The sequence below is a fragment of the Thermobia domestica genome, chromosome 5 (assembly GCF_964235325.1).
Source record: "Thermobia domestica chromosome 5, izTheDome1.hap1.1, whole genome shotgun sequence".
NCBI classification, from domain to species: domain Eukaryota; kingdom Metazoa; phylum Arthropoda; class Insecta; order Zygentoma; family Lepismatidae; genus Thermobia; species Thermobia domestica.
In genome coordinates, this window is record NC_137458.1 from 233426341 (window position 1) to 233442182 (window position 15842).

A 15842-nucleotide genomic window follows, 5' to 3' on the forward strand; every position below is an offset into this window, starting at 1 on the left:
AATGATACACCAGAAGATGGCCGGCATATGTTTTGCCATCCTCGTATAGATACAATCTTTGGATCTAAGATGTATGATACCTTCGTAACCATTGTAACTGATACATTAAACAGGAATGAAATTAAATGAATGTAACGTACTTTCCACCGATGGAAGGAATGAAGCAAAGCTTTCCCAAAAGTGTTTCAGTTTGGAATAACAGGAGTATGGTAACCCGAATCAAGAACATACATTAAAATAAAAATAGGGTTTATTGCTTGCTATAACCACATTACACATACAAAGCTCAACTGCTCATTCGTCTTATATTCTATTTTAGATCCCACCATGATGTGCAGGATGCACGTTATGTCCATGTTTCTTGACAATAGCATTAAATCCATTGTGATCGTCAGCGTAGTATTGCACAGAGCGAAGACTGCCATCAGGTTCAACAAGGCTGTATTCTCCCTTCACCACATCTCCATCTCGGATTTCATGCTGACTTTTCTGGTCGCCTGTGTGATGATCACTCACTGCGTACTTGAACTCATACTTCGGGTAGGCCTAGAGTATAATTTCCAATTTGTATAAATAAGATTAAGAATTTCTTAAAATCAATTAAAATGTAAATAATTATTTCTATTACAGCAACAACTGTGGTCAACATTATCAAATTATGGTAAACATATCGTCATTACCTGCTCGTTAGCAATTATGAAAAATCATATAATATTTAATTTTCTTGATATATTTTTGATTGAATTTATTTGCGTTGATTTCCCTTTTAATGGTTACATAAGTCCACAAAATTGGCTATTGGTTATCTCTCTGTTTCACATGTTGTGTGTAAGGATGTACAGCACAAACGTTAGAAATTATTTTAAACTCAATTATGTTTGGAAAACGGTTGACAAAATTGAAAGAGCCCTATATTTTACTACGGTTATTTCGGCACAAATGTGGTTTCTTCCCTAATTAACTTAGATCATCTGCATATTTTATTGTTTCATTAAATATTCCGTGCGTTCTATTAAGCAAACGAATGTTTTAAAAAAGTAAACACGCATATACACAGAGTAAATAATGCATGTAAAAGCAAGTTTGAGCAGGAAATAAACTTTTTAAAATCATCCACGATTCCCATAAATGAATCAAAGGCAACTTGTTAAACATAAATTCAGATAAATGCAAAACCGTGTCCTTCACTAAGAAACGGAACGTTGTTAAATTTCAATATAAGATAGATGGTAAACAATTAAAGGGGGAGCAAACTGTCAAGATTTGGGTGTAATATATAATAGCAAACTATCATTTGAGCATCATATAAATCAAATTGTAAACGCAAACAGAAATCTTGGATTCATTTTGAGAATGGGAAGGAAATTTTATAAGTCGAATGCTTTACTGAAATAATATTTTTCAGTTATTAGATCAAAATTAGAATATACTTCTCTTATATGGGACTTCCACACGAAGAAAGACTCTATTTGAATAGAAAGAGTTCAAAATAAATTTCTGTGGTTTCTGGTATACAACAGACATCTTCTGCAGATATGAAAATAGTACTTCCCTCAATGAAAATTTTAACACAATGTCTCTCAATCACAGAAGAATGTTAAATGACTTGATATTCTTGTACAAAATATTAAGTAACAAATTAATAGAAAGGATTTGGTATCTGCCTTTCATCTCTGGGTACCCAATGCAAATCTACGTGTGGGCAATAGAAATTTCTTTCATTGTAAGAAATCTCGAATAAATGCAGTAAAACAGTCACCAACATGGAGGATGGGTGCAGTGTACAACAAACTAAGTAAATGTAAAAATGTTCGGGATATACACGGATGAGTCAGAATAGATTTCGCAAATATATTACAGGTATTCTATGTAACTCTGATATGAACACTGTAATTGGGTAGAATTATCTGTTCTGTTCTTTAAAAAAAGTTATTTTTTCAAAATTTCCTTTTCAGTTGTTTCCATGGTCACAAGTGCTTCATTGTGATAGTGTGTGTTCGACTTTGTAGAAGTAAGACATAGGTACTTGACACTGATAGCTTTACAACAAAAGAGTCAGGTTAACTTTTTTCAGCTTGTAAGAATAGACTTCTTTTAGATTCAATTCAGTAATGACTGTCCTTCAATTAGAGATGAGTTTGTTTTTCTCCCTGGTGTATAAGATCAGGACTCAATTCCTAATGGGAGTTCATGTGGTTCGAATCCAACGTTCAGTTGTAAGTACATGTTTAACTTAAACTCGCTGCTGAAAGAGGTTCTACTCAACCAACCAACGAGTTCCTGCTTTATTTATTTATTTATTTATTTATTGAACAAATTCCCAGATACAGCATAACTTTGCCATTTTACACAGGGACATGCTAACAAAAGAAAGAAAAAAAACAAGACAACAATAACAACAACATAGAAAAAAGAGTGTAAAAGTAAAACTATTCCGTCAAAGCTCGTTTAATTGCTCTTTCAAACACTGGGTAGCTCGAAAAAATGTCCACATCAGTTGTTATTTGATTATAACAGTTTGGTATTCTATAAAAAAGAGACCTCTGTATAACAGCCAACCTAGGACGGACAAGATGGAATAAGTGGGTATTCCGGGTGATGCGGGAAGGGACACGTAAGGCGCATTGTGAGATACGGTAGTAAATTTGGAAATATGGTACTAAGTTTCACTTATTTCATGCGATTTCTACTTTTTTCTTGTTTAACATTTCTTAACTTTAAACTTCTCATTAGAATGATCATCGCATGTATCATTTTACACTAAAGTTTTCTTCCTCTTCAGAGATTTGTTTCTTCGTGTTTTCTGAAAAGAGCCTTACTTTACGGCTCTTTAGTTTTGGTTAAAAGAAGTGCCTACAATTTACTGAACTTCCATAGCCACCATAAATTACACAGACAAAACATAACAGTGGTTTTCAAGTAATTATTACTTATACTAAATCTTCGTTGTCATACCACGACGAAAAGCAATTATGGCAAAATAAATATATGGAAGACTTAAATCCATTCTCTATTTGGCACAAAAATATATATCACTATACATATGTAGACATTAACTACGAAATTCTGAAAAAAATACATAAACCAACTGTTTCCTTAGCACTTTTTTTAAGGCAGGCCTGAGTTCGCTGCGGATGCAGCATTCATTATAATTAGGCAAGTTTAAAGCAGAACTAATGTTCACTGTCTCTAGAATATTCGAGTTTTAAAAAATATATTTGCTATTACAATGCACTACAATTTAGATAATAATGTACTAATTTCCCTATAAATAATACTTATGATTTAAAAGATTATCCCAAGACTATCAAAGAAAAATTAATTATTATTAGATCCAGAACTGATAATAGTTCAAGTAATGATAAACTCTTTCGTTAAATTCATGAAGAATAAAATCTGAAAGAACTTTTAACATTAACAAAAAAGCTTCTGATTGTCTTCTCTCACTGAAGTAATTATTTATTGCTCTAAATGTGTTCATTTTCCTTCCAAATTAGTTTCTTTATTTTAAAAATATTTCTTACACAAATTATAACTCATAATCTTGTAACAGGTTTCCAAGAACTAGACAACTTGTGCCTAATAAACCCACGTTGGTGCAATGTAATGATTTATTCAAAATATGAGTATAGACCTACAAACATGGCTTCGTACTTCCCAAATAAAGAGAATTGCGATCGCTATAATTACACTTCGTAAGTTCAAGAATGTTAAAACAAAACTGTATCTTAAAGTTGTGAAATATTGAGAAGAATGTAAGAAAAAGTGCAGAACTAAATTCACTGTTATACATATGTGTAAGTATATATGGATAACAAATCGGGATATAAATATTTTATATTAATTGTAGAATATCACTTGTTTCACAACACAGAAAACAGTAGCAATATATTGTCTCAGGAGATAAATTATGTAGCTATTTCATATTATTAATTGCTTATGGAGAGTACTTACGTAGTAGTCAACGTGTGTAATAGGATAATGCCCTCCAAAGGTAAATGGCACGATAACATAGACGAAGAAAATCTGCAATTTGAAAGTTAACACACTGAAACATAATCCATACAGAAATTGCAAACCTCATACAAAAATTCACATTCACAGAGGTTCCTACATTTTTAAATTCTACGCATTAAGATACACACATGTATATTTCAAAATACTAACCAGTTACTATAAAAATAAATTCTACATTGCTTCGATTATCTTTCGAAATAGTGATGTTTCTGTAAAATACCCATTAATTCAACATCTTGCGACCAAACATAATGATAGAAAAGAGATTTTTGTTATAAAAATGGGTACGAAAATGTACGGGACCCTAATTTAACACCAAGCTTTAGAAAATAAAATAAAGTTCAGAGGATAAGCTGTCCTTTTCGGACAATTTTCTGCGAAAATTCAAAGATACAGTGAAACGTTTAAGAGAGGTCGATTTAATTCCGATTTTTTGGCAATACATAATTTAAGTTTGTTGAAACATCTATAAAATTTATGTTTTTCGGAGGGCGGAAAGAGGAGTAAAAGATAAAAGCATAAAAACAAAATGTTTTTTTTTCTACATATGTTAAGTGAAAAAGTTACTTTTACAACATATTCCCTGGTTTGATCCCAGCCCACATCAAGTGACTTTATGGTGGACAGACACTATGTGCATTAGTTTTCTCAGGGTTTTCCCATTTCCTTCTATTTTTGATTCCGCTATTATCATCCCTCTCATCATCGTGTATAATCGTGCAACACCATACAAAAATATTATATTGCATATATATAATGTAAAATGAATGTCAAAGAAAGGCAGTTTGTTTAATTTGCTCAAAAATGTAGTTTTCAATGTATCTGGTTCTCGGCAACAACCAATTAATTGTTAGTAATTTTAACTATTGATTTCTTTACAACTAATGGTTGCTAAGAAATAATTGATTTTTGGATATAGCCAACACTAAACTACAGCTCGTAATGCATCTGCTAATGAAGTATTTTATCTTAAAGGAAACAAAGTTGAAGAATCACAAGATGAGGATAATGTCAAATAGCAAAATGGCTCTTCAATTTCTAACATCATCAAATACAATTATCTCAAGTCCGAATTCAAGCAAAATTTCACACGTAAATGAAATAAAAGAGTTGGAATTGTATACTTTCCTTTTTGAAGAATATTGTGAAGGAAGGTCTACCGCCACCAATGGAAATAACTGAATTATTGATTAATAACTTATGTAGTGCAGTTCGTCCTTTTTAATTAACAGTCGAACGCCGTTATGGTGCACAACATACCGAAAGTTACACTTAAAATCAATCAACAACAAACCAAACGTTACACTTAAGATAAATTAATCACATTGTGATATATAAAGCTATTTCGGTTTTCTGGCTTTTCTTCATCGTCCCGTTTAAAGGGTTGTTTCCTTTATTTGGGTATAGCTCATATGAACTTCAGGTCTATAGCAGTTATTTCACCGTTAATAGTGTTGAAGAAGAAGACTGCAGACACAATACTAATAAGATTAACAAATACAAATTATTAAGATAATTGTTAACTATTGAAATAAAACATAAGCAATAGAAGCATTACCGGTACATTATTTAAGGTTGTGTTAATGAGAAACGAACAACTAATATTGACAGAAAGTACTAAATACGCTACATAGAATATTTTTTTTCAAATTCATTAAAAATACATTTATTTTTAAATATTTATACTCTTCCGACTGTAACTATTGATTTCTTTAAACTAATAGTTGCCAAAAATCAAAATCAAATTAAAATAAAAATAAAAATACGTGCATACATGCACACAATACCAAATGTTTTGAATACAATTTTAATACGCAGCATTAATGTAATTTTATATACATAAGTTAGTTTTATATTTCCTTCTACATGTGACTTGCAAACTGAGATATACTAACTTGAGAGTAATTATGCATTTAGATACAAGACAAAACATAATAATGCACTACTATCTCTAGAGTTCAAAATTAATATAATTATTCCTGCAAATGTAAAAAATATATCGAATCCGTTCCTTTCCAAATACCATAACATAACGTATGTATGCGTCTATCTGCGAATATATATACAAAGATGGGTACTTTAGAGATTGTCCGTAGTTGCTATTGCACTAAAAAATAGTTTTGAATGTTTGATAGGACAAAGTATTTATCGACGTGTGTTTAAATATTTTAGTAAGTAGCAATATAGCCACTTGAAGTAAGGGTTAACAGGGATGCCAAGTTCTCAAGTAGGGGTTCTCTATTATAGCTCTTCCACTACTTCGTCATGAATAACTTTTAAAGTAGGCTATTCCTCCGTCCTTCAGTTGCAGCAGAATTGATTTCCATATGGACTTATATTTCAGTTTCTGTTTGGTATAAAAGATTGATTTCAGTATTCAAAAGCTAGTCGTTTCACTATTTGTCAGCAATCGATTAATATTCACAAGAAATCCACTAACCAATACACAGTGAAATATAAAGAACAGAAATATATTTTAAAACTGATAAACCATCATTAAGAAACTACTGGCGCAACTATGGTTCAACAAAGCTCCCGCTGGAACCGAAATTAGGGCCCACTCTTCAGAATAGAGTTTTACAACTTAACCAATTTTGTGTACTTTTATTTATGCATACATATATGTAGTAACGAAAGTAAACTTAGTTTCAAATACTTCCAGAAAATCAAATGTTACGAAACAATGACTTCATTAAACTGAATATCGTAATTTAAAATAACTTTAAAAAAGTACTTACCACAAAAAGAGACTTCATCATTCTAAGTTGTGAGTTACACTGATTTCTTTTGACAACTGTACCTTTTTCAATACAGAATATTTCTTATATATGTTAAGATACCAATCACAGTCTCTGAACTATCAGCAGGTGATGGTTTTGCCAGGCACAAATATAGAGGTGGTAATGGATGGAATTCACATTGTGTTGAAAGTCTGGAAAAGAATGTAATAGCATGTTTAATTGAAGGTTGAGATTAAATTTGATATTATCTATTCTTTTTCCGTGATGAAAATTTAGATATTTGCGCTTCAATGGAAAGAAGTCCCATTCAATTGAAATATCAGAAGGAGAACCAAAATGAAGTTGGATTGTTTACTATACTTATTTACTTTAATTATTTATGAAGCAATTTGTTTGCTTGAAAACCCTGTTGTTATTTATTTATAACTTAATTACTACTTTGTTTGTCTGCTGTAATTAAGAACATTATTGCTTCAGTAATTTTGAAGCAATCGTTTTGTTTCAGATATGTAGATGGTTCAATGTTAACATAATTATACAGGACGAAAATGATCATAATTTTAATATTTCATTATTACTCAGTTCAACTACGTTTTAACACCGGTATTATGTAAGGTAAATTATTTTAGAATTAACTAACTCTATGGCCTATATAAACCGGAGGTTCAATGCCGCGTTCACAAAAGCTCTCCACTGACTTCTATCATTAGCCAATTGGATCCAGTTTCTACTTTGTATTCCTATCTCTGCAAGATCCATCTTAATATTATCCTCCCATCTGCGCCTAGGTCTTTCTCATGGTCGTTTTCCGATTGGTCTTCCAGTCAAGACTTTTAAAACGTAGTTCCTCGTTATGAAGTTTCCGCCATTCCCCATTCCCCTTCCTCTTGGGTCCGAATATTCGTCTAGGGATCTTGTTCTCAAATATTTTCAGTCTATGTTCTTCCCTCAGAGTAAGTGACCATGTTTCGCAACCATACAGAACAACAGACATGATTATCGTTTTGTATATTTTAAGTTTCAAATTTCTCGACAGAATTCGCGACAACAAGAGATTTTGAACCGAATAGTAACCCGAATTCCCTGCTTTTAGTCGACATTTAATTTCTCCGTGAATATGATTTTCGTCTGTTAATGTTGATCCTAGATATTTGAAAGTATGCACTTTATCAAAAGTATTATTTAATATTTTAACGCATCCACAATTTGCCGTATTACGGTCCCGACGCACTTCCATGTATTTAGTTTTCTCTGCATTTACTTCTAAACCCATGTCCCTGCAAGCGTTTGATAAGATCTCTGCATTTTAGAATTATATTATTTAATTAATCATACAGAATATTCTTTTCAAGTTATGCATTTCTTCAATTATATCATATACTTCAAAAGAAATGCAGAGGTCTTATTAAATGCTTGCAGAGACATGAGTCTAGAAGTAAATGCAGAGAAAACTAAATACATGGAAGTTCGTTGGGATCATAATATTGCAAATTATGGATACATTAAAATATCAAATAATATTTTCAACGGAGTGGATACTTCCAAATGTCTAGGGTCAATATTAAGGGACCAAAACCGTATTCACTAAGAAATTAAATGTCCACTAAAACCAGGGTGTTCAAAATCTTTTGTCGTCGCAAATTCTGTCGAGGAATTTGAACCTTAAACTATATGAAACGATAATCATGCCTGTTGTTCTATATGGTTGCGAAACATGGTTGTTTACTCTTAGGGAATAACGTAGTATGAAAGCCTTTGAGAACAAGATCCTAAGACAAATATTTCGACCGAAGAGGAAAATTCATGACGAGGAACCACATAATTTATATGGTTTACCCAACATTGTTAGGGTCATCAAGTCTAGGTTCGGATGGGCAGGCCATGTAACCAGAATGGAAGAAAACAGGAACGCTTTCGAAGTTTTAACTGGAAGTTCAATCGGAAAGCGACCATTAAGAAGACCTAGACGCATATGGGAGGACAATATTAAGATGAATAATGCAGAAATAGGAATACGAAGTAGAAACTGGATCTAGTTAGCTAAGAATATAATTCAGTGAGGAGCTTTCGTAAACGCAGCATTCAACCGCCGAGTTCCATAGGCCATAGAGTTAGTTAGTTAGTTATTACTCACAATTGGCATGTTCAATGCACAAGGAAATCAAGTCCACTTTTGACTGCTTTAGTCATATTTCATCTTTAAGAACTCTATCTGAAGCTCATTTCATAGTTTAATTGATTATTCTCCAGATATTTTAAGAAACAGGTGTGAACCTTTCCAGGTACTAAAGCGTGTCTTTCAAATTTTATATCTCTTTTCCTCACAACTTTTGTAATTCGACTTAATTCCCTCTTCGTCTCAACGTCCAAATTGTCTCTATTATTCTAAAAAGGAAGGGAACAGTGGCTGAGTAGTAGCATGTTCGTCTTTTGTGAGAAGGGTTTTCCACCACAAAGTGCACACATTCAAAAGTCAAGGAAGTCATTCTAATTAGGTAGGTTACCACCAGCAATACTTCCCCGCGCCATAGCAGCATTGTCAGCGTGCAATATATGCAGCAAGGTACGTTGTTCAGATACATAGCACGTCCAGAAAGTAAGTTCCGTTTCAATTTATCTCCGCTGCAGCGCTGCGATCGCAGTTTCGCACATGCGCGGTAGACACTCTGTATCAAGGAGAAGAAACGTGCGCCATTTGGAGATCGCTGTCAGTCACGTCCGCTTTGTTTTGCTTGTTTACAATGTCGGTGTTGATTGAAAATCCCGCCGCTTGTGAAATCAGAGCGGTGATTCGTTTTCTGAATGCGAGGAAAGTTAAACCAAGTGAAATTTATCGGCAAATTTGCGACGTTTACGGACAAAATGCTATGAGTGATTCAATGGTGAGAAGATGGTTTCGACAATTCAATGAAGGACGTAGTGACGTGCACGAGGAAGAATGAAGTGGGCGTCCATCTTCGGTTACAGAAGAACTGGTTCACGCGATTGATGACAAGATCCAGGAAAACCGCAGGTTTACAATTAGTGCTCTCGGCATGGAATTTCCCCAAATCTCACAAGAATGACGACGAGCTGAAAGAAACTGTTTCCAACTGGTTGAAGACACAGGCGGCAAACTTCTATGAAGAAGGTATACAAAACCCTGTGCCACGCTATGACAAATGCCTGCAAAATTTCGGCAGTTATGTGGAAAAGTAGTTTAAGAGTTGTAGAATTTTGTGCAATAAATAATTTTTCTGTATCTGTACATAATTTACTTTTATTACCAAACGGAACTTACTTTTTGGACGTGCCTCGTACTTCTCAAATATATATATATAACGTAAACGAACCGGTACCCGAATTCGACATACCTGTGCTTAAATGTTGTGAAATAAGCTTAAAAGGTCATTCTTGCAATCGTGCATAGAAGTGGCAACATTATCGGAGCGTCTTTTCTCTTGCCAAAAGAGCGGTTACAGTAGATGAATCATACGCATGGAGAAAGAAGTACGTTGTTGTGTGTGTGACGCGTTCTTCGAGAAAGAGCACATAATCTTAAGGAAATCATAAGACGGCAAGTTATTTTTGTAAGACTGTTATTAAAGTTAGGTTTGCTTCAAGCAAATACAGTAAACCCTCGTTAACACGAATTCCAAGGGACTGAAAAATCAGGAGTTCGTGTTTAAAAAAAAATCGTGTTAACCGGGGACCCAAATTTTATTATTCGAATACATTTTCTCCATACATACGCACTACAGTATACAGACTATACATACCACTACAGTATATTATGTATGTCATAGAAAACACTAGAGATGGTATCGAGACGAGACTGAGTAGTCTCGGTCTCATCTCGGTTCCAAATTCGAGACGAGACCAAGACTATTCTCCGTCTTGATACCATCCATACAATTGTATCGAGACGAGACTGAGAGTTTCGGTCTCGTCTCGATTTCGAAAAGCACGGCTTGGTCTCAAATTCGAGTTAAGATCGAGATCGAGACTAGTTTCGGTCTCGGTACCATCCTCTGAAAAGTGAAAACACTACAGTAAGCTTATTATCCTATCTTCGAAGATAAAAAAAAAGTTTCCACGCAGAAAATCAAGGTCAAGTTATAAAATTGACAACTCCGCTAGCAGGTTGGGTACCGCTAGTAACGGAAAGGTATTTATGACTGCTGTCATCAGTTTGGAGTAACAGGGGAAAGAAGACGTTTTGTCTCGAGCTGTCACCAGCTCGTCTGCCAAGCACCTGCATGTTCAGCGCTTGACTGAGGACAGAATCAACACCTCATAATAGAGGAAAGATACCCGTTTCTGGTTTTTCTCTTATTTACAAGGCAATTTTCGTTTGTATCAATACTGTATGACTAAAACTGATCTGGAGCGAAATCTAAAATAGGAATAATGATCTGGAAAAAAACTAAGGATTGAAAGTTCGTGTTAAATGAAAACATTTACTGACTCAAAGAACTAAAAATTATTTCGTAATTCGTGCTAACCGAAATTCGTGTTAACCGATAAAACTTCCTATAAGATTCCCGAAATTTTGTTCGTCCTAACCGAGTGTTCGGCTTAAGCGAGTTCGTGTTAACGAGGTTATACTGTAGTAGTACTTGATGGGCTCTCCAAAGATACTAAGATTAGATGTGTACAAGGCGAGCGTAAGGGATTCTCCAAACGATGCCTCTCTGTGCCCTCATAATGTCCGCGGCATGCTTCGCATCTTTTGGGAAATCCCTTGTGCTCGCCTTGTACACATCTAATCTTAGTATCTTTGGATAGTCCATGTTGAGAGTCTGTGTGGGCCGCCTAACACCGCCCTTCTATCTCTTGTCGTTTTCCCAGAATTAGCTTTCAAAGTTCATTTTCCCACCCTTTTCGACGTTCGTAACTCGGTTAAGAGGCCGAGATGGACATTGTGTTACATAGACATTTTGACTTGTTTTCATCTGTAGAATCACCTCCCAAGCGTTGTAAACAACCTTTCTTTACATCCTGTATATACATATATATATATATATGGCAAACTTACATCCTCAAATGTTTCAGCTGGTAATATTTTGCGTTCTTCAAATATTCTATCATTCTGTGCAAAAATGATATAAATATTTCCAGATCAAAAATCAAGGCGAAGAATTCTTTCTATACACACACACACACACACACACACACATATATATATATATATATATATATATATATATATATATATATATATACATATATATATATATATATATATATATATATATATATATATATATATATATATAAGACTCCTTGGAAACGGTTTTTCCAATGGCGCACCTCATCATCCCATACCGTAAAGAACATTAAACTTTCCATGCTAGCCAGACATACATACTTAAAACACAGAAGCCAGGTATCAAATCCTGATACAAATGTTACTCAAGCTTTAGAATGGAAGTTATGATACCGTAAGTTATGAAAAAAAAAAAAACATGTAATTATCTCTAGATCCTTCTTTCAAAATTTCTGGTGCCTCCTGTTTCCGCTGGGACACATACCTAAAAACTCTCCCTATGTAGTTGAACATTCTTCAACAATTTTGTACAAGAGAAGATGTAAAATCAGAGTGGAAGTCACTAGTTGTTAAAGGAGTGACATGTAATCGCAATATAATTTACCTTATATTTGGCGGGTGCGGGGTGGCTTAGAAACCTCGAGTTACATACCAGATGTATGCCTAAAAAAAAAGAAAACACTGCAATTGAATAATTTGATGCTTACTCCAATCTTTTTCATTTATAGGGCTGAAGTGATGAGGGAACAGGAAAAAAAATCCTATGAAATCTACATATTTCTTTCATTCCTAAAAAAGTATAAAAATGTAACATGTTTTCACCCCATCTCTTAAGACCACGTTAAAAAGTTACAATCCATCTAAGTATATCCAAGATGTCTTTCCTTTCAGAGAATAAAGAAGTTAGGCATGCCGGTTAATAAACGATAGTTTGAAAAAAAAATGGATTGATCTTATAGCAAATAGTTATTGTAGAAAGATCAAATATAGGAGATACCTGAACTTGAAAATTGAACCCCAAGTTGAACTTAGCAGCACACACGCACAGATAATTTACTACTACTACTACTACTACTACTAATAATAATAATAATAATAATAATAATAATAATAATAATAATAATAATAATAATAATAATAATAATGTATGTGTCTGTATATCATCAGCTTCTTGCATAAAAAAAGAGTTACCTTCTAAACAGATAATTCTTCACTTCATGTAATGGCTTACGAAGCCCTTTTTTTTTCGAATTTCTGGAGCTAGTTACAGCGGAGTGAAAATCATGCGTAAAAATACTAAAGTCAAATTCATAGTTTTCGGGGTAACAAATATGAATAGTAATACTCCCGAGACCTTTCAAGCTCAAATTTAACGCCAATTATCATGAAGAGTTGGAGCGGCATGAAAAATGAAATCTCCAAAATGACCCATATTAGTGTTAAATTAATAGTTTTCGAGTTCCCTAAAGTAAATAATAAGATTCTACACGCTACTTAAGTCCTACCTTTTAGATCCTATCGTCATAGTTGGTTGACGGGGACGTGAAAAGCAACGTCCAAAGCGAAATATTAGTGTGGAATGAATTGTTTTCGAGATCACTAAGCTGACTCGTGACAGTTTCGATGACATTTGAGCTCAAATTTGGGCAAGAAGTGACATGGATCCGAGAACTCACAGAAGTAAAGTCAAAAACTTTTATCTTTCTGTATTTATTTTTTTCATTCATATTAGCTGATAGCACCGCTGTTCGCTATTTACTTACATATTTATTTATTCCACTCATGTTGATAGGGACAAAGCTCACAACTTTACTCTTAGGTGTTGCTTTTTGTCATTCGTTTGTTTCAGTCTTACCTTCAAATATGATAATCCTTATCCTTTCCGTGCGAACAAAAGGTATTTCATCTACTGTATATGACTAACGCAATATAGATAGATAGGAAAAATCTCAAGAAAGTTTCGGATCCGCCACTGGTTTGAGATTTCTTATTCTTTTATAATATCCTATTTAATACTTTCATTCCACTTTTGCGTTCTGATCAAAGAATATAAGTAAAGATTTGCTCTGAAATTATTCGACATATGTGTTACAAACTTAGTAAATTTGTAGTCAAATAACTAAGTTTGAGAGGACTAATTTTTGTTATCAATTTCCAATTTTCATCTACATTAATTTTGTTGCATTTTATTTAGCATTAATTGACTCACAATCAAAGTGTATTGTATTGTTAATATTTAACTTGTGTTTGATTAATATGGTGAAATTTAATCCCCGTAATTTATGCGAAATTCAGTGTCTCAACTACCGATGAAACATGACGATACATACATTCTGTAAGTAAAACATCACTAAGAGGAAAACTTATATCATTGGAGCAAGCAGAGCTCCTCTTTACTCGATTTAAGCATTCGTACGTACGGATACTCCTTCGAAATACTAGACCGTTCTTAATAAAAAATATAACGTAATGATTCGAGAGCACACGCTGAGTTTTGTCAGGGGTTGCATGTTCCGATCATACATACCATTAAGGAATGATCACCGAAAAATGAGATGTCCACTGAACTATAATTGAACATGCATTTGACCCTATTCAGCATTAGAAATAGGGCTAAGACTTTTTCGTTTTGTTCTGTGAACATAATTTTTCAAAGCTATTATGTTTTTCGTTGATATGCCAAATTCAAGTATTTGCATGTCGAGTTGGTTCACGAAAACAATTGACGCACTAAAAAACAAATGTCGATCGCTCCACTCCAATTTTGCAATTATTCTATACGTAGTTAATCTACACTCCGTTTTATGCCTACTATAGCCTATGAATGGCCAGATGACTCTCATTGAACAAGTTGATACATGATTAGCGCATCGGATTCCCCACTATTATTTTTGACTTTTATTCAGGTAATTACCCAATTAGCTTATGATGCAATATTTACAGGAATATGTGATTCAACTTGGAATGGAACCTTGAACAGAAATTGTGAAATCATGGGAAGACCATCGATTTCCTGTAATTAAATATGTTTAAGAAATTATTTCATTACTATCCGTAAGGATGGAACATATTTTTTAAAAAATGTATTCTGACTGTCACGTTCCATTTACATGAGAATTTTTAAATGTAGCTATATATCCAAATTACGGTCGGGAGACCAGGAATGAACAATAGTTAAAAATTGCCAAAATATTGTACTGCAACAGGGAATGAAGAGTGGTAGCTAGTAAGCAACTAAATAGGGAGGGCATTGTAGTTTGAACAAGTTGTCTGCGATAGACGACTACACACCAATCTTTCGGAGCTAAATGTCTATATTTGTATTAAGAATTGTTCAAATCAATTAAGCTGTTTTTGATGACAATACTTTGAGTTTGCGTTCCCTCTGTGACATGTCATCTTTTGTCCACTGCACAAAAATCATATGAAAAACTTCCCACAATTGAATGACTTAAATTTACGCCTAAAATGATTCGAATCAGTCAACCTGATGAACTGACAAAGAAACGCCAATTCGATCTTATACAAACAAAATATACTGTAGATTAATGGATATTCTTATTAACTAGAATAAAGAGTAAAGGAGGATGAAAAATTATTAAAGAATGACTTAAATAGAGAAACCGCACTCCATTTGACGAGACTTTACAATTACAAATATTTCTAAGGATATAACATTATGTGCTTTCTGATAGTAACCATTCCTGCCTATTCCAGAAACTATAAACTCTGTTCTTATGGTCGGGTACACAGCTTAACAAGGATAAAGGGGAAGCCTCATATTTGCCAATATCTGCATCTGTGTGTATATTTATGTAGCCTCCATGAAATTAGAATGAAATCTTTCAGTTTTACGTCCCACGTTTATGCCGGCTAGGCTAAAGGAAATAGTGATGATGAGAAATGAGTGCAACTGTGGAATGAATAACAGGAATGGGAGGAAACAGGAAAACTCCGAGAAAACCTACAAACACGGTGTTTGTCCACTACAAAGTCCACTTGGTGCGAGCTGGCATCGAACTAGGGACTCCACGCACCAGAGATGAACGCTCTAT

The 15842-nt window shown here is 33.8% G+C and overlaps 1 protein-coding gene across 1 annotated transcript; it reads right to left on the bottom strand.

Moving 5' to 3' along the window:
• Positions 1–223: 223 nt before the first annotated feature.
• Positions 224–14726, bottom strand: LOC145686451 (cuticle protein 19-like). Its single transcript, XM_081759763.1, has 4 exons — positions 12392–14726; positions 6756–6949; positions 3955–4026; positions 224–546 (listed from the first exon to the last, which is right to left on the bottom strand). The coding sequence occupies exons 2-4, from the start codon at positions 6774–6776 to the stop codon at positions 316–318; spliced, it is 324 nt and encodes a 107-aa protein (XP_081615889.1). The 5' UTR covers positions 6777–6949; positions 12392–14726; the 3' UTR covers positions 224–315.
• Between the last annotated feature and the right edge of the window lie 1116 nt (positions 14727–15842).

Bases quoted from the DNA above. Each gene is read 5' to 3' on its own strand.
- LOC145686451 (XM_081759763.1), bottom strand. From the start codon at position 6,776: ATGATGAAGTCTCTTTTTGTG. The intron at 4,027-6,755 runs GTAAGTACTTTT...TTCAAATTGCAG, and splicing joins TGATGAAGTCTCTTTTTGTG to ATTTTCTTCGTCTATGTTAT. The intron at 547-3,954 runs GTAAGTACTCTC...ATTATACTCTAG, and splicing joins TTACACACGTTGACTACTAC to GCCTACCCGAAGTATGAGTT.